This window comes from Macaca thibetana, chromosome 12 (assembly GCF_024542745.1).
Source record: "Macaca thibetana thibetana isolate TM-01 chromosome 12, ASM2454274v1, whole genome shotgun sequence".
NCBI lineage: Eukaryota > Metazoa > Chordata > Mammalia > Primates > Cercopithecidae > Macaca > Macaca thibetana.
The window spans coordinates 1,594,506-1,613,055 of record NC_065589.1 but is presented as its reverse complement, the minus strand read 5'-3'; the positions used below and the strand labels follow the sequence as shown (position 1 = coordinate 1,613,055).

Sequence of the window (18,550 nt, the reverse complement as noted above, 5' to 3'; positions counted from 1 at the left end):
GGAGAGGGTCACTGAGAGGCAGCGTGTGGTGCTAGGGCCTGGCACTTAGTAGGTATGTCCCTTCCCTGCCTTCCCTCCCCATCCGCAGTCTCCTCAGAGAGGGGGACTCCCACTCCGCAGCCCTATTTAGACAGCCCGCTCTCCGGCAGTTTCAGGACCCTCCCTGCCCTGGCTGCTCATGGTGAACATTTGAAATGCACGTAGGGGCCTCAGAATTTTGAAATTTAACAAATAGTTAAATCAGCATAGGAGATGCTATTTTAACTTGTTCAACCTAAAGGCATGTATTTAGGAAAAGAGGATTTTTCTAGTGGAAATACGTTGGCATGTTCTTAAACATGTCCAGCGGTCGTGCGTGGGCCTTTGTGTTTGGGTCTCATGATGACTGAGAACTGTGCTGGGGTTTGGAGAGCTCTCCCTCTGTTCTCACAGCAGCCCTTCGAGCACCTGGTTTGCAGATGGGGAGGAAGCCTTGCTTTGGGGCAACTCTGCACCCGGTCGTCAGGAGAGGGTCAGGCCAGGGACCTGACAGCCCGGGTCAAGGCTCCCTCTCCACTGGCCTCGCCCCAGGCCCATCTGCCCAGTGAGGGGCAGGCAGAACCCACGTTAACCAGAGGACATGCCCCAGAGGCTGGGGTCCCCCTGCCCCTTCGTGAAGGCAAGGCCAAGGGAAGAGGGGGCTGGACCCCTTCCCATGCCCTCCGCAGCGTCGAGGGGAAAGCACCATGCGTGGCCTGCAGCCAGCCCAGGCCTGCCTGGACGGGGGTCCCAGCTGTGCCCCCACCAGCTGTGCAACCCTGGACAGATTCTTTAGGTTTTGGTTTCCCTGTCTATAAAGTGGGGTGATCCCAGCCCCAGAGGGCCCTGGTGTGTCCTCCGTGAGGGATCACCCAAGCTGAGGCCAGAAGGACTCAGCTAACGGTGGAGGGGCTATCACCTGCCGCAGCCACAGCTCTGGGAGTGCCATGTCCATCTCTCTGCTGCCATCCCCAGCCTGCAGAGCAGCCTCGGCCATGGTCCAGCGGCACCGGGGTGTTCGAGGGAGCAGCCCCTGAGGCCAGCCTGGTGGAGGCGGCGCAGATCCGTGATGCTCCCAAGGGGAGGGCAACTCTCAGGGTCTGCCTCTAGAACCCACAGTGAGTCTGGGTGTCGGTGGAAACTCGGAGGTGGCCCTCAGGCCTGTCCCTGCAGGGGATGGACCCCCAGAACCACCTCATGGAGCTGGAGCCACACATAACACTTGCGGCCTCGGAGGCCTCCACAGTCTGGCTCTTCCTCTGCCTGCCCTCTCCGGGGGGCAGAGGGGATAAATGTGCCCAGGGTTTCTGAAAGCCAGGAGACCCTCCCCCACACAAGGCAGGGATGCAGGCAGGGGCCCAGCTCCTGTCTGAGACAGAACACAAAATCCCTTCGGATTCCTGCCACCCTTGAGGCTTGCTGAGGAATGTGGGGCATGCAGGGGGTGTTGGTGGGTCCTATCTGGCCTCTGGCCAGGAAGCTCTGATGCTCTGACAGGACCTCAGGTGCCTGGGTCAGGGGGCAGCACTCTGCAGGCATCCAAGGATGGGGATACAGACCAACGCAGGGAGGGGACAAATGGGAGAGGAAGGCCCCCTGGGGAGGGGCCACCGGAGGAGGGGCCACGTTGAACACAGACAGCGGCACCCCATGGCAGGCCAGCCCTCTGAAGCACCCCAGGTTGAGGGAAGCACAAGCTTTGGTTGGCTGAAGCCGGGGCAGGAAGTGGGCCAGCTGGAACCAAGAGCATTGTTTATCTGGGCTTCCAAAACATTCATACTTTTCAAATTAATTGCAAAAAAAATGTTAGCAGGGAAACATAGAAAGAAGAATGTAACCACCACCATGATTTGTGACCTGCAGAGCCCCTGAGGTGACACCCAGCTTTTTCTAGCACACGTGTGCTTAGGACGGTTGAGGCTATAGCATGGATGCTACTCAAAGTACTATTTTTTAAAACTTTTGCTTGACACAATACCATTAGAGTTTTCCAGAATCACTAAAAACGCCTCAGAGCAGGTTTTGTTGCTGCAGGGCCTGAGTGCCCCTCCACTGCTGGCTGTCCCCGCCGTCCTGGAGCCCTGTGGGCTCTGTCCTGTCTTGGGCACTTGGGAGACGGACGAGGCTCCCAACGGGAGGCAGGGTCTCATTACTCCCAGGATAGGGAGAGCCGATGCCTGAGCCCATGCAGCAGTGAACATCCTGGGAAGGAAGTGTTGAGCCCCAGTCCCGTCGTTTCCTTAAGATCAACCACAGAAGTCCCGTCATGGGAGTCAACGTGTGCGTGGCTCCGTGTGCATGAGAAGAGGAGGTGCAGGGCAGGCTGCGCGGCCCCCACACTCCCTCAGGGGGCCAACTGCACCAAGACTCCAACCGTCCACACAGGACAGTGACCAGGTGAGCAGGTGGAGCGGTCCTTGGCCTCTGTGACCTCCTGGCCTCATTCCACAGCATGTAGAGGTTTACTTGGGATCGGGGCTTCTGGGGCAGGAGACCTGCACTCCACCTGCCACTTCTGGGAGAGAAGGAGAAAAAGTTAGGGTGGGCTACAGCCAGCCAGCTCCTGCCCCTGGCAGCCCAGGCCTGAGCCCCCTGGGATCTCCCACCCCTACCCTGTAAGGACCAGACAAACAGGCCCAGCCGACCAGGTGCAGGTTGAGGAAGGCACTCCCCACCTTCGCCTGCGTGGAGCCCCGAGCCTTGGGGCATCCTGAGGGCAGCTCCCGGGGCACCCCATCTAAATTGCACACACACTCAGGCCCTAAATTAAAATGTCACAGGCCGGTTGGGGAGGCTCGGGTTTCCTGGCCACGGAACATGAGCCTGCTTGATAAAACAATTTTGGTTTTGATAAATGTGGATTTTCTGTGGCAGAGACAAAGGCGCCCTTGAGTCCAGAGGGGAGCCTAAAACAGCACATTGCTGAAAAGTATTTCCTGATAATATTTTTAGCACCTGAAAAAAACATTTTTTTCTCTTTTTTGCCTGCAGAGTTGTGTGCGTGTGTGTGTGTGCGTGTGTGTGTGTGTTTTTAATGAAATGTAATGCCCAGCAGCAATGGGGCCTTGTGTTAACCCCCAGATCCCCGGGCCCGGCTGAAAATCTGCACAGGGCGCAGGCCAAGGCTGGTCAGCAGGGTACGGGCCCAAGGAAGAGTGGTCTCTCTAGGCCATGACCAGGGTCTGGCCCACGGCCAGCTGCTCCCCAGGCCCACCAGCTCTGACTCTCTGGGACAAGGATGAACCTAAGCGTTTCCAAACGCTGCTCTGTGGACCCCTGCAAGGCCCACCAGCCCACCCGCCTAGAGAAACAGGCCTCCACTTGGTGTAGCCAGTGAGTGCCACTGTGTGCCCCAAGATGCCCTGGGCCCTGGGCAGCCCTGCCCCCAAGTTGACCCAAACCCAGCCCAAAAATGGGTCGTTACCCAGGCCCCTGTCTTATGTGCTCAAGAGAAGGTCAGCAGTGGCGAGAAGGGCGCCTGTGGCCTGAGCAGCCAGCTTGGAGGCAGCACCCTGGCTGGGATCTAAGAGCAGAGCAGGAGCATGTGGTGGGAAGTGGATGGGAGTAGGGACAGGGCAGGAGGTGGGCCAGCCCTAGGGCGGGTCAAAGCCTCAAGCCCTCATGATGAGGCTTCTTCAGGGGAGAAATCCTGCCCTGGGGTTGGCACTGCCACCTCCCACCTTCGCAAACTCATGGGAAGGGCCTTCCAGCCAGGCCCCAAATGCACTGAAAAGAGGATAGAGGGCTGCCAGGTTTTTCTAGAAAAAAGACAAACAGAAAAGCGTTCTCCCTGATTCCCGCCATGGTGACGCCTGGCAGCTCTGTTCCCGAGGCTGCTACATGGGGCCTTGTCCTGACCCCACAGCCTGTGCCAGCGAGAGGTGGGAGCAGCCCTCCCTGCCCAGGGAGGCCAGGGCTGGGCTGAGGAAGGGGTTAAAGCATGTTCCTGAGGCCCCGTGTGTGTGCGTATGCCGCCTCCGTGCGTGCGAATATGTATGTGTGCGTGGACGTGTGTGCATGTGTGTGGAGACGTGTCTCTCCTCGCCAGGTTCTCACCGAGAGCCGGCCTCAAGTAGGGATTCTACAAGTCCCTCTCTGATTCCTTCCTCCAAAGACAGGAGGCCTTGACCTTCCTGGCCCTGGAACCATGGCTGTGCTGCTGTCCTGGAGCTCTGAAAGCTGGGACCGTGATCTAAGGGCTAACTGTGGGACAGAACCTGTCCTCTCCCAGGCTCAGTTTGCCTCTCTGCAAACAGAATAGCCACCCCATGCAGGGTGGGAAAGGTGCCAGGGGCAAGCTTTCAGGCGCGCTCACTCTCAGGGGCGTGCCAGTGCAGGGTCAGCCCCTCCTTAAACATTCTGCACCTGGCCCTGACACCAGATCTAAAGGGTTGTGAACCTTTAAGTGAAAACACCAAGTCCAGGATCTGTGAGAACCGGCAACACCCAGTCACACCCAGAGAACCCTCCGCTGCTTCTTAAAAATAACATTGACTGCGCCCGGCCTCACTGAAAAACAACACATGCTCACCTGAGACATTTCAGAAGATACAGACACGAAGACAAACAAAAAACCACCCAGCACCTCAGTAGTAGATGCAGTTATCATCAGCCCGGCCTTTTCTGCTTGTCTTGAGGGGTGCACCCTTATCTTTGGGGGCCCCAGTGTGGCACGCAGCCAACATCACCCAACACTAAGAGACGAGACGAGGGTGGGCCGGATGGGTTCCAGGAATCAGGCCCTGCCATGAGCCTGGGGACACAGAGGTGGTCCCGGCTGGGCCCCTGAGGAAAGACAGACAGGCACAGAGCAATGCCCAGGCCAGCAGCCCCAGAGGCAGAGGGGAGGGCTGGCAGGCCACAGGGTATGGACCCTGAATTTAAATACTGGGACTCAGGGTCCTGCCCCAGCCTGCCAAGGCCAGCGTCATGGGCCCGCTTGCCCCCAGGGCCTGAGTGGGTCAGTCTTCCCCACGGAGGGTTTGCTTTACCCAGGGGTCGCCCCCGAGGTCCTGAACCTCCCAGGAATTTCTCCTGATGTGGCTGCGCAGATGCAAACACTTTGTTCCTCCGGGCTCTTCCTCACACAAACCCAGGCAGGGAGTGGGCTCCGGGGGTAGCCGGCACTGCCCCTGTGGCTGGAAGCCTGGCGTCCCCAGGCTCGGGGCTAGGAAGGGGGCAGCTTGGGACGGGCCTCTGGCCACTCTAAGAAAGGTTAATCCAACGCACTGCCCGGCCAGGGTGCCCCTCCCGCCCCCCGCACGGTGACACGCCTTCAGGGCGGGCCCAGCGTCTCAGGCCTTAGGGACACAGGTCTGCCCCAGGACGGCTCTGAGGGTCCAGGCGCCTCCACCAGGGTAGGGACCCGGGACGGAGCATGACCCCACCACGGGGCGCGCGCCCGCAGGGCCCTCGATCGACTTGCCTGTGCCCGGGCCAGGGAACTGAGCTCCCCGCGCGCCCGCGCCCTCCCACGGGGCCTGGCGCTTTAAGAGACGCCCGATTTGCATGGCCCCGCCCCCCCGAGTGACCGCCGGGCTGGATATTTAAATCGTGGCCCCAGGGGCGGGGCTGGCCCCGAACGCGGTCACGCCCGGCGCTTTCCTCCGCGGAGCTGCGGACAGAGCGCGGCCCGGCTGCACGGGCGCGGGACGCGGAGCCCCCGACGGCGCGGCCAGCGGGCGCACCAGCGCTCCCCGCACCCCGCCTGGCCCTGCCGGCCACCCCCGCGCGCAGCCTCGTCCCCCAGCGCCCTGCGCCGCCCGCGCCCCGTCCCGCCCGCACACCCCCGCGATGCCGCTCGGCGTCGCCTGGACGCTGCTGGTGGCCGCGGCCCTGGGGCTCGGGGCGCGCGGGGTGCGCGGCGCGGTGGCTCTTGCCGACTTCTACCCGTTCGGCGCCGCGCGCGGCGACGCCGTCACCCCCAAGCAGGACGACGGCGGCTCGGGGCTGCGGCCGCTCTCCGTGCCCTTTCCGTTCTTCGGCGCCGAGCACTCCGGACTCTACGTGAGTAACCCCCGGGCTCGCGGGGCGCCCGGGAGGGGAGGGCGCTGCGCCCCGGCCGCTGCCCGCCGGGCCCGGACTCCCGCCGCCGCCGCCAGCCACTTGGCACCGGGGCGGCCCGAGGTGGAATGAGGACAGCGCTTCCTCCCTCGGCGGCCAAGGCCGGACAGCGGCCCGCAGGAGAGGCGCGCGGGCGGGGCGAGGGCGGCAGCCGCCGGGCACCGAGGCGGGGGCGAGTGGAGCGCGGCGCCCCAGCCCCTGCCAGACCTGCCGAGCGCGTCTCCCCGGCGCCTGATCCCCAGGGGAGAGCAGGGGGCCCTGGTACTGCCCTGGTTTTCACACATAGCAGTGTGGCCGTGGGCACGGGCTTCCCGCGCCTCAGTTTCCCAAGTGGGGCTCCTGGCCTGCGAAGGTTGCAGCCCCTCCTTGGGCCATTTCAGCCCCGCCCCCCGTGGACGCCAGTGCGGTCCAGGGCCAGGAGACTGGACCCCTTGCTCAGGCACGTAGGGCAGGGCTTGCTTCTCCACAGACCCTCCTAAGCGGGCTAGCAACAGACTTGCCCCCTCTCTCCCCTCCTCTCCGCAGTCTGGGGTCTGGCCGCTCAGGCTCAGACCCTCAAAACAGGACTCCCAGTGGGACTCCTGAGGCCAGGGACTCATGACAGCAGGCTCAGCTCAGCTGAAGGAACAGGCCCAGTGCCAGTTCTGTCTCCATGGCTCCCAGAGTGTGACCCTAGGCCAAGCCCTTATGGCCGCCCAGGGAATGAAATGCACCTGGTAACCTAATGGAGCACTTGCCCTGAGTAGGCCACCGTGCACTGGAACTTGGTGGTTTCCTGAAACACCCCAGATCATATCTAGAAAACTGCTGGGCCAGCCTCTAGTAGAGTCCCCTCCGGCTCCATCACCACTGCCACCTCCACCATCAGCCCTCCCACACCCTCGCCCACCTCCAGTCTCTACCCACTGCCAGCCACATCACCTCTGCCATCTGTGCTGCCCGGAGTAACACCACCTGTACTGCCAACTCCACCATCAGCACCACCTCCTTCAGCCCCACCAGCAGCAGCACTCCCTCCACCACCATCCCCATGGTCCCCAGCTTCCCGTCGTCACCATCCACATCCTCTGCATGGCTATCATCATCCGTCGCCGCCTCCATCCACAGGGCCTCCTCCGCCACATGCCCTCCAGGGCACCTTCCACCCCACAACTCCCAACACCATCCACAGTGCCCACTGTGTTTCCCCCACCTGCTCAGGAAGGCCTCCCCACCTCAGTGGCAGCACTGGGTGACCTGACCGTGGTGGGAGGAGCAGCCATGCTGTCGATGCTACCCCCTGAAAGTCCCTCTGGACCAGGATTTGGACAGAGGAGCGGGACTGACTGCTGGAAGTACGAAGTGGGTAGGGCAGAACGGCGCTCAGGGTTGGCCCGGGCTGGAGGAGGCCTGTCCACTTTAGGTATGGGACACTCACATTGGCACCATCCGAACAGAACTCAAAAGGCTCCTTAAGCATTTGGGCCAGGCTCAGCGTTCCCGCCCAAAGTCACAGGTGAAAAATATTATTAAAATGGTTAACCCACTTAACAGCCTCACCGAAAACATCTACCCTTGCCAGAACAACTAGGGGAAACAGCTCTAACGTGGGAAGATCTGCTAGGAAAACAAGGGTTTCGTCAGAAATGAACCTTCTGGCTGCTAACAAAACATTTATCTCCATCAGAGCTTTTTCCTGAAACAAAGATATTATTTGAAAAACATTTGCTGATGTGGACGCAGTGCCTGCAGTGCACTTCACTTTTCTGTTTGCTTAGCAGGAAGGAAAATGGGATTCTTGAGGGTGCGTTGCCCAGGACACCTTGCCTGAAGTAACTGTGAGGGCTCTGTGGTCAAGGAGGGAGAGAGGAAGGGGTGCTTGGCAGCAGGTTAGGGCTGAAGCCAGGTGGAAAGAAGGGAGGCATTTGTTCTGAAGGAAGTGGACCTGATTGGGGCCTCCCACGCCCACCCAGGCTGAGCAGACCCTCTTCGGAGGCCCCTGGCTCTGGCCCTTGTCCAGCTCCAGTCAGTAGGGGCATGGTGTCTGCTGGCCCTGGACTCAGACTCCCATGTCAGGCCCAGCCAGGACCTTCCAGCCCCCATCCCACTGCAGTGACTTCTGTGCTCCTCCACCCCCAGCCTGTGGCTTGACCTAGAGTAGGCTTGTTGTCTGAATGAATGAACGTGCCTCCCTCTGACACTGCCCGCACGTCACAGGTAGAAATTAGAAGTGCTCTTGCATGAGATGGGTGCTTCTTCAGTCTTCATCAGAAATAGCACATGGATTATGGCCCTAGCAAGACAGCTCTGCCACACATGGAGTGGCCCCCTTTCCAGAAGGGACCCATCGTTTTGCTTCTTTCTCATGTCATAGTGGCTGTATGTGTGTGGTAAGTCGTAAGGCTCTGAAAAGTGTTGAAAGTGCATTTTATTGCTGAGGTTCTACACACAAAGATAATGCAGCCAAGGAGTGTGGCACGTTGAGGAGTGTGGTGCGCCAAGGAGTGTGGTATGCCAAGGACTGTGGTATGCCGAGGAGTGTGGTGTGCTGCTGCTACCCTGCCATGCAGGAACTGCCAGTGTCTGCATTAAGACGGAGCTTGCCGTGGTCCGTGGGGCCTGTGTAGGTGGAGTGGTTTCCTAGGGGCAGGTGCAGGTAATGAGAGAGGAAATCTTCCTGGTGCCCCCTACACTGAAGCCCCTGGCTCCAAGCACTGCCCCCACCCACGGCATGGTCTCTAGGCCATGGGAAGATCTCGATTTCCTTGGTATCAGGACCCCCGACAGAGCCCTGAGCAGAGGCAGGGAGGATTTGAGGGTTGAGAGTAGGTGGTGCCCTGCAGAGCCCGCAGGCAAGAAGGAGGAATGCAGACAGTCAGCCTGACCCTGGCTGGTGCTGGCCAAACCCCTACTCTGCGTCCTGAGGCTTGGTGCCATACCCCAAGTCTGCTCGCTCTGGCTCTGCATGACATTCCCATCCGGGCACAATCCCGTCCCTACCCCTCCCAGAACACAGAGCCCAGGGCAGCTGCTCTGGTGTGGGAGCTCACCTGCAGCCTGTGACCTTTGCCTGGTCATTTCCTCTCTGAGCCTCTGTCTCCCCATCTGTGTGGTGAAGCTCCCCCATCAGATCATACCTGTGACACACCCCATCACTGTCACGGTTGTGTGGTCACCAGCTCCAAGGCATCAGGAAAATCCACCCTGACCCACAGGGACTGTCTCAGCGGGACCGAGGCCTGCGCATGAGCGGATCTGGGAGAAGACGTGGGGAGAAATCACTGCCCTCTCTGCTCTTTCCTGAGCTCATGAAACACCCCCAGCAAATGCAGGAGCCCCTTGGCTGGGAGAAGGGTCCTGGGCTGCCCCTTGGCCACCCTATCCACTGAGGTTCCAGGGCTGGCCCACCCCCTGCTGTGGGCTTGGCCAAGGTGGTCCTGCCCCTCATCAGCACCTGCTTCTTGCTGATGCCTGGATATGGCGGAAGCAGATGGAAGGGGATCCTGGGGAAGAGGAATGGGGCTGGAGTCAAGGAGGATGCTGGAGTGAGAGAGCCTGATGACTCCAGGTCAAGGCCATGAGCCCAGGACAGCTGTGATCTGCCTGGACCTCACAGGCAGCCCCTGAGAGGATGGAGCAGGACAGTCATGCCCAGTGCAGATGAGGAAACTGAGGCTCAGAATGCAGATTCAGGGGTCTTCAGTCTGCTAGTTCCAGCTGCCTCCTCACTGTGCCACCCAAACTCAGTGGGACCCAAACGGAAATCCTGATTCCTCCCTGGCCCCCACCCATCTCCGTGAATGAACCCCTGAGAGGCTCCCCGATGCCTCCTTCCTCTCCCTCACCCTCCACGTCAGCAGCAGCTCCGCCTACATCTCTATTTGGACCACTTCCTAGCTGTCCCCTTCCCGATGCAAGCTCCGTCCCCACTTGCCTGGACACCTGCAGCACCCCCTTGCTGACCTCCAGCTCCTGGCCTTTCCCTCCTCTGTGCAGAGTGGGCAAGGGAGCCGTACAAAACACCGGTGGGATCCGGTCTCTCCTCGCCAGAATCCCCGCTACACTTCCCTGCCCCCGCCCCCTGCCCCGCTCAGACACTCCCCCAGCCCCACCCTCTGTGCTCACTGCAGCTCGTTGGTTCTGACCTCACCTGGGGTGCTCCTTAGTTTTCTTGTTTGGGATATGCACCCCATGAAGGCAGGGACCACATTCATCCTCATGCCACCATTCTGGTGGTGGGCTCAGAATAGGCCTCAGACCACAGCCTGGGGCTGTAGTGGTGGTTGTGCCCCTGTGAAGGACTCTCTCTTCCACCCCTGCTGAGGCCAGAGGATGCATGCAGCAAAATGCCTGCGCCCTGAGCAGTGAGTCCTCCTGTGCCACATCCACATTGTGGGCTCATGGTGGTGGCCACCAGCAAATTTCTGCACCCTGTGTTCCCCAAAGCAGAAGCAGTCCCACCGTCCCTGACAGGGTGAGTCTTAGCCTGGGGGTCAGCTTTTCCACACAGAGATGCAGGACCTGCACACTTCAGCCTCAGCCCACGGCTGGCTCCCTCCCAGGACTGGCCTGACCCATGGCCCAGGCACAGCTGTTGGAACACGGTAGTGTGGTAGGGGGTCCTGGCTGCATGCTGGGCCCCATAAGGAAAGTCTCTGTCTGCACTGCCCCACCTCTGCAGGTAACCTGCTTAGAGAAGAGGCTCACAGGGAAGACAGGTCAGTTTGTGTGATACTGACATGAAGTGTTATCTGTGACATTTCTGTGTGTGATGGGCCTTGAGAAGCCGTAAGGCTGCACACAGGAACAGCAATTTATAAAGGTGATCAAAACAACATTGGTTATCATTTTTACTGCTCTCTGCCTTCTAATATCTCTAGTTTCTGATGAGCCCTTTCTTGGCTGAGTGAGCTGGAGTAGGGCTGGAAGCCGCAGGGCTGGATAGGGCCAGGCTGTCCTATGCGAGGAAGGAGAGAGGCTGATGCACGCATGGAGGGGAAGATCCTGGAGTGGAGATGAGCCTGGGGGTGAGACTGACCTCTGCCTGTGGCGCAAAATGGTCCCCACATCCACTAGGGGAGCCATGAAGAAAGGAGATGTGTGTAGGCAGTGAGCACAATGCTGATAAAATGGCAGTCTGACCATTTGTTGTGGCTTCTTGTTCTGGCTTCCTGTGAAATCTTCAGCAAAACCCTTACCACACCTTAATGACTGTGGCCTTGATTCTCTTTCTTGTAAATGCTAAAAAAAAAGAAGTGTAGTATTTATTTTTTTAAATCCAGACTGACAAATCTCTTCCTTTTAATTAGAGTGTTTTAGACCATTTACATTTAATGTAATTATCCATATGGTTGAATTTTAACGTATCACCTTCCTATTTGTTACATCTGTTCTCTATAGTTTCTTCTTTTGGATTTTTAAAAATGATTTCATATTATCTCTACTACTGGCGTATTAGCTACACCTCTGATTTATTTTTTCGTGATTATTCTAGATGTAAAACACGTTTTTAACTAAATATAGTTTACCTTCAAATAATATTATATACTTTCAAGTATGATATAATAACCTTATGACAGCATACATCCATTTCCCTTCTGGCCCTCGTGCTGTTGTTGTCATATGTATTACTTTACACATGTTATAAACCCAATAATGCACTGTTAACTTTTTGTTTGTTTGTTTATTTGAGATGGTGTCTCACTCTGTCACCAGGTTGCAGTGCAGTGGCGTGATCTCGGCTCACTGCAACCTCCACCTCCAAGGTTCAAGCAATTCTCTGCCTCAGCCCCCTGAATAGCTGGGATTACAGGCACCCACCACCACACCCAGCTAGTTTTTTTTTTTTTTTTCTTAGTAGAGTTGGGGTTTCACCATCATGGCCAGGCTGGTCTTGAACTCCTGACCTCATGATCCACCAACCTCAGCCTCCCAAAGTGCTGGGATTACAGACGTAGGCCACCATGCCTGGCCAATGGTTTTTTTTCTTTAAACAGTTAATTATCATTTAAAGAGATTAAAAATTGGAAAGTCTTTTACATTTAACCATATATTTACTATGAAAGTCTTCATTTCTTTGTGTAGGTCCATATATCTTTTCTTAAAAAAAAAAACATTTTATTTTTTAAATTTTAGTTTAGTTTTGTTTTTGTTTTCGTTTTTGTTTTGAGATGGAGTCTCACTTACTCTGTCATCCAGGCTAGAGTGCAGTGGCATGATCTCAGCTCACTGCAACCTCTGCCTCCCGGGTTCAAATAATTCTCCTGACTCAGCCTCCTGAGTACCTGGGACTACAGGCGCCCACCACCACGCCCAGCTACTTTTTGTATTTTTAGTAGAGATGAGGTTTCACCATGTTGGTTAGGCTGATCTGGAATTCCTGGCCTCAAGTGACCTGCCCACCTCAGCCTCCCAAAGTGCTAGGATTACAGACCCTACCCACCGTGCTTGGCACAGATTTCCATTTTTATATCATTTTCCTTCTGCTTGAAGGACTTCCTCTAATGTTTCTTATAGTGTAGACCTGCTGGCATAAATTATCTCTGGTTTTTTAAAATCTGAAAATCTCTTTATCTTCATTTTTTGAAAGATATCTCTGCTGGGTGGGTATAGAATTCCAGATTGACTTTGGATTTTGTTTGTGTTTTAAATCTTTTGAAGATGGTGCTCTGTTGTCTTCTGATTGGCATAGTTTCTAATGAGAAGTATGCTGTCATTCCCATCTTTGTTCCTCTGTATATGCATCTTTTTTCTCTGATTGCTTTTAAGATTTTCTTTTTATCACTGCTTTTCAGCAATTTGGTTATTACCTGTATTGTTGTAGGGCTTTAAAAATATTTCTTCTGCTTGGTTTCATTAAGACTCATGATTTGTGAGTGTATAGTTTCCAAGAAACTTGAAAAAAATCTCAGCCATCTTTGAATATTTTTTCTGTCCTTTCTCTCCTCCCTTTTGAAGATTCAAATTGTATGTACATTTAACTTCTTACTATTGTCTCAGAGCTCATTGAGAATGAGAATGAGGCTGTGTTATTTTTAAGTCTTTTTTCTCTGTCCTTCATTTTGGATATTTCTACTGTTACGTTTTCAAATTCACTGATTTTTTTTTCTACACAGTCTAACCTATTCATCCCATTCAGAGTATGTTTGTTTCATCTATTTCACTTTTTACTCATATAAGTTCTATTTGGATCTTTTCTGCATTTTTCATTTCTCTCCTCATTATGTTGACATTTCCTTTTCTATCCTGGGCATATTTTTCATGTTTGTAATAATTGCTTTAAAATTACTGTCTACTAATTTCAGCATGTACTTTTTAATACAATACTTTGACTATCTGTGAACAAAAGTGAAAAGAATGGTGAACAATTATTAAACTCCATGTATAGAATTGTTTTGCACAGTGGTATGGGTTGGAAATGTTGAGGCTTTTGAGCAAATAGATTGAGAATGATGTGAGCTTCTCTTGAAGATAGGAGTTGCAGATATGGAAAGGAGGAAACATCAAATGAAACCTGTGGCTTTGTGTTAGATTTGACTTGAACATATCAGTATAACCTCATAGCATATATTTCCATAAATGTATTATGACAGGTGGGTGTGGACATAGGTATATACACCTGTGTGTCTACCTACATCCACAGTTCCTAGCTGTGTCCACTGAGATAAATGGAAGCAATAATACCTCAATAGCAAAGGGCACTTGCATGCTCAGATCTTGGCTGCTAAACACCAGTCTCCACTAAAAAGAACCAGGGTGCCTTGGAGATCCTAGGGTCATGGCAAGAGAAGTATAAGATGAACCTGGAATATCTTGTTGTGCCATAAAGTAAGGAAGCACTAGAAGAAGGATGAAGATGGGTCAAAAGGACACAGAGGCCCTCCAGAAGGGGCTCCCACTGGCAGTGTTTGGGACAATTGGAGCATTAAAACAAAGAATGATAGTAACAGATTCTAATCTATTAAATAAAGGAGAAATCCATGGCTTCACACTGATATAAGTAAATAAATGACGAAATGTATAAATGAGGGGAACACAGTATTGATAGCTTTGCATCAATGTTAAATTTCCTGCTGTGGGTGACTGTATATGCTTACATGAGAGAATATCCTTGTTGATGGGAAATACTGAAATGTTACGGGGGCAAAGGGTCATGAGGTCTACAACTTGTTCTCGTATCCTCCTGAGTTTTCGTTGATAAGGTGAAGCTAGAGCTTCTTGGCAGAGAAGTGGCCAGGTGGCCAAACCTCATTCTCCCAAGCAACCCACACAGAAACTTGGTGCATTCATTCACTGCTGACTTACTCAGTACTTCGTTTGTTCGTTCCTTCAGTCCAAAACCTTGATTACACCCTTGCTCTGATTTAAGGAGACAGGAGAGCAGCTATGCGTCTTTGTTTAGTATTAAGTTTAGTTACTTTTGTCTGTTTTGTTGGCCGTGCTGTCAAGCTTCCAGAACAGTGCTAGCTCCTAGAAGCTGCTCCGTAAATAATTATCGTTCATCTTCTCATCATTGGGATGATACATCCGTAATTCCATCATCCAAAAATGAGTGCTGTTAACATTTTGGTGAAGTTCTTCCTTTTCTGTTTTCAAGGATAGGGTTTTACAAAACAAACTTTGGGTTACCATCTCATATGGGTCTCTATTTTGCATATTTCAATGATACACCACGAGCATTTACCCATGCCCTAACTTTTCTGTGAAACCATGCTTTTTCATGACAATGCAGGATTCCATTCTATGGCTGCACTGTGATTGGTTTAACCAGTCGCTAGTTATTGGTGCTGTGGTGTTTCAGAGTCTCCTGAATCAATGTGCGTCTGTCCTACATGGGCCTTCGTGCAGGCCTCCCTCTCTTTCCCTCCCTTGCAATAGACTGTCCCATGTGGGCTCACTGGATCCAAGGCAGGGAGCTTTTCGGGGCACTTCCCTGCTGTCCGCTGCTGCCCAGAAGGGCATTCGCAGTTACACCCTGCCGTGGGTGAAGGCGGCTGTACCACCTGACTCACTGAGCGCAGCCTGGAGGTGGTCCCTCCCCAGCTTTGACAGATCTGGACTCTGTATGTCTCCAAAGCAGGCTTCCGTGCTGCTCCAGGGCCGCCTGGGGGCGTGGCAGGGATGCAGACCACCCAGGGCAGATCCCAAGTGGGGGAACACAGTCAGTGCTGTGACCAGGGGCTCCTGGAGCTGGCTCAGAGCCCCACTTGGGAAGCATGGCCCCTCCCTCCGAGGGCTGCTCATGGTGACCCAGGGCACTCCTAACCTAACCTACTCTGCAGGCTCTAGTCTCCTCCTGCCTCCTATTTACTGCGAAGGGGTGGCCGGGACAAGCCATCCCCACGGGGTACCAGCCAATAGTACTCCTTGCACTCCTTCTGCCCGTGAGCTTCTAGGCCAGACAGGGTGTCCTGGTGTTCTAATTGGTGGTGGGGGTGGGGGCTCTGGGCAGATCCAAGGGCAAGACAGGCTGGAATGGTCTGGGCCTGGTCACACTGCTGCATGTCTGCAACCAGGCAGGTGGGAGCCCCAACCTGACTTCACCCCATTCATCCTTTACAGGGACCAGCCTCAATACCCAAGTGCCTCGGCATCCATTCCCTGGTTCTTTGCAAAGCAGGGCAGGTCGTTCATTCAGCCAGCAGGTGTCAGTTATTAGACACCGCTGTGTGCAGCCCCTGCCCTGCTCCCGTGCTGCCTGGGGCTCAGCACATGCTGAAGTCGCCTCTGGGCTCTGTGGGCTGGTCAGGGAGCACCAAGTGGGAGCAGGACTGTGGCCAGCCCAGGCCCCTAACCCCAAAGCCTCCACACAGGAGGGCAGCCCAGGATCACACTGTCCTCTGAGCTTGTCCAGGAGCTTGTCAAGGGTCAGGCACAGCCTCTTGGGCTCTTGAACCCACCTTTCAGCAAACATTTCCTGCCATCAGCTCTGGAGTGTGTTGGAGGCGGCAGAGTGGAGCAGGCAAGGCAGCCTTGGAGGCTCACTGGGGGCAGGACGTGGGGATGGGGCTGGGGTCCCGGAGGAGTGACGGGGGTCCCCATGAGTAAGACTCTCAGGTAAGTGGGAAGTGGGGGACAGACCAGGCTTGCATCTTGAGATTGCATCTCTGACGGTGGTGGCTGCAGGGGACAGTGGCTCAGTGGCCACTGCAGAGATGCAGGGTGACTGCAAGGAGGCCCCTCCCTCTGAGGTGTGGACAAGTTGAAGGCAGCAAGACCTCAAGAGGCCAGGAGGCAGTGGCCCAGGCTGGCGATGGATGGAAAGGGTGGGTATAGACACCCAGAGAGTGTGAGGCCACCGCCCCCAGGCCAGGCACGCCCTGGGGCCTCTGGGGGATTGGGCCGTGGCCTTGCTGACCGTAGGGACTGGCGGAGCACCTGGCCAAGGTGGGAAGCAAGTGAGGCAAGGAGCGGAAGGCAGGAGCTACTGTCAACACATGGAAGCAGAGGGGCTGGTGGAGAGGGAGAGTCTGTGAGGACAGCAAGAGGGACAGGGCATGAGAAGGGGCATGGGGGCTAGGGGCATGGCCCCATGGAGACAGGGAAGCCAAAAGACCCAGGACCTCAGCTGCAGGAGAGAGAGGACAGGGCATCAACACTCTCCTGGGAACCCCTCCCTTACTCCTTCCCTGTCTGGGCGCTGAATGCGCTCAGATGTCCCCTCCTCCAGGAAGTCACCCTGGGTGTCCCTGGTGGTAGCTCTCTTCCCTCCCACTGGAACACCCCCTTGGGTGACTGCTTCTGTCCCATGTGTTTCCCTGGAGGCCCAGCCCAGTATTGCCCTCAGTGGCTGGGCCAGGGGCCAGCCTCCTTCCCTTCAGGGCTGGCGTGAGGCCGCTCAGCGGGAGACCATCCCCTTCAGCTCCAGAGGCCCTGCCCATCCCCCCCGCCCCCTGCCGCCCCAGGACGCCAGGCCCCGCTGCACTGTGCTTGTGGGAGGAATCCTAATTGCCTAGAAAGCTGCCAGGAAATAAAAGACATGCCTACATTTTTCAAAACAAGCTTCTAAAACACCTCGGGGCTGTGCTGTTTCACTCTTGGCAGAGGAGTCAAAGCCGGGAACCGCAGCACCGCCTTTGTGATCTAAAGTTTGCAGAGCCAGGGTGCTGCTTCCTGGCTCCTGGGGCCCTCGGAAGTCTCTTGGGTCCCTGGCTCCCCTCCAAGCCCACCCTGCCCTGCTCAGAGCAGCCCCTCGGCTCAGGTCAGGGGAGCAGGCTGTTGCATATTGGCATTTTCAGCCCGAGGTCACCTCCCCAGCCGAGACTCCCCAGAAGCTTCAGCTCTTTCCTGCTTTCATCCAAGTCGGAAATGCCACTGGAGCGCGTCTCTGTGCTTCCTCCTGAGCCAGCAGAGGGTCAGCCCCGTCCTGCAGGAAAGGCATGGGTGCCCGAGGGCAGGAGAGCCCTGAGTGCCAGTGGCCAGCCCCACCTCCCATGGAGGAGGGCGTGGAGCCTCCTCCAAGTCCCCAGGTCACTGCAGCTGCAGGTTCCATGTGGCCTGGGGCCTCCCCAGGGTAGCAGCTGACCAGCAGCCCAAGAATCTCAGCCTGCTCAGAGGGGTCAGAGCAGCCCCTTCATGGCAAGGCCACTGTGAGGCTGGCTGGCCTTGACCGCAGCCTGAGAGAGGAGGGTGAGGACGGGGCGTGGGGCACTCACCGGGGTGCCCGCCATGCTCAGCTGTGTCCAACGCAGAGCTTTTTCCAGGCGGCCTGTGTGTGAGCCCCTCCCAGGACCTTTGTCACCCACCTGGGACTGTGACATCCAGATGGCAGTCTTGTTTTTCTCAGTAGCCGGTGCTTGACTGGGAGGAGAGCGATGCCAGCACTGATCCAGGGCCTGAGCTCCAGGCTGCAGGCAGAGCCATGACCCCAAAGGAGACCAGAGGGTGGCCACGGGGAGGCCCTGGACGACGGGATCCGCAGGCAGGGGCTGGGGTGCTGGAGGATACAGCCAGGGCCTGCTGCAGCGTCTCTACCCTGCAGACCCAGAACAAGCACACTGCCCTCCCTGCCTGGGGGTGGCAGGTCTCCTGGGTCTCCTTGCACATGGAGTGGTTACATTTCTGCAAGTGTCCCAGTGGCGCTGGGCAGGCCTGCCAGGCTGGCTTCAGGCCCCAGACCCCAGCAGACGAACACTGACCCTCAGCAGGTGTCTGAGATGCCAGCGCTGGGCAGCCTGCTGGCATTCCCGCCCCTGAAGTCAGGACGAGGGACTAAACCCGCACTGTTCCTGTATGAGTGCTCAGGTCCACACCTAGCCATGAACGAGGGCATCGGCTGGGAGACGGGCTAATCCTTTCTCCTTGTTTTCCACGTCTGTATGGCATGTTTTACAAGGCGCTATTGCAAGTAGGCAAAAAACAATAATAAAATGGTCACTTTTTGGGAAGTAGCGTTTTCCCAGCCCTGAAGAAGGAGAGGGACCCCAGTGCCGGGGAGAGAGGAGTTGCCGCCTGGCTCCCTGCCCTGCTTCTAGCTCCTGGGTCCTCTGGC

The 18,550-nt window shown here is 56.0% G+C and overlaps 1 protein-coding gene across 3 annotated transcripts in view; it reads left to right on the top strand.

Annotated features, from left to right (window-relative positions):
- Positions 1-5,811: 5,811 nt before the first annotated feature.
- SNED1 (sushi, nidogen and EGF like domains 1) overlaps positions 5,812-18,550 on the top strand; it is an 89,800-nt gene continuing 77,061 nt past the window's right edge. For 2 of the 3 annotated variants that reach the window (XM_050752022.1, XM_050752023.1), the window contains exon 1: positions 5,812-6,024. In XM_050752022.1, the coding sequence (XP_050607979.1) occupies positions 5,812-6,024 (213 nt within the window). The remainder of the gene's footprint in view (positions 6,025-18,550) is intronic. The other variant, XM_050752024.1, reaches the window with a different exon arrangement.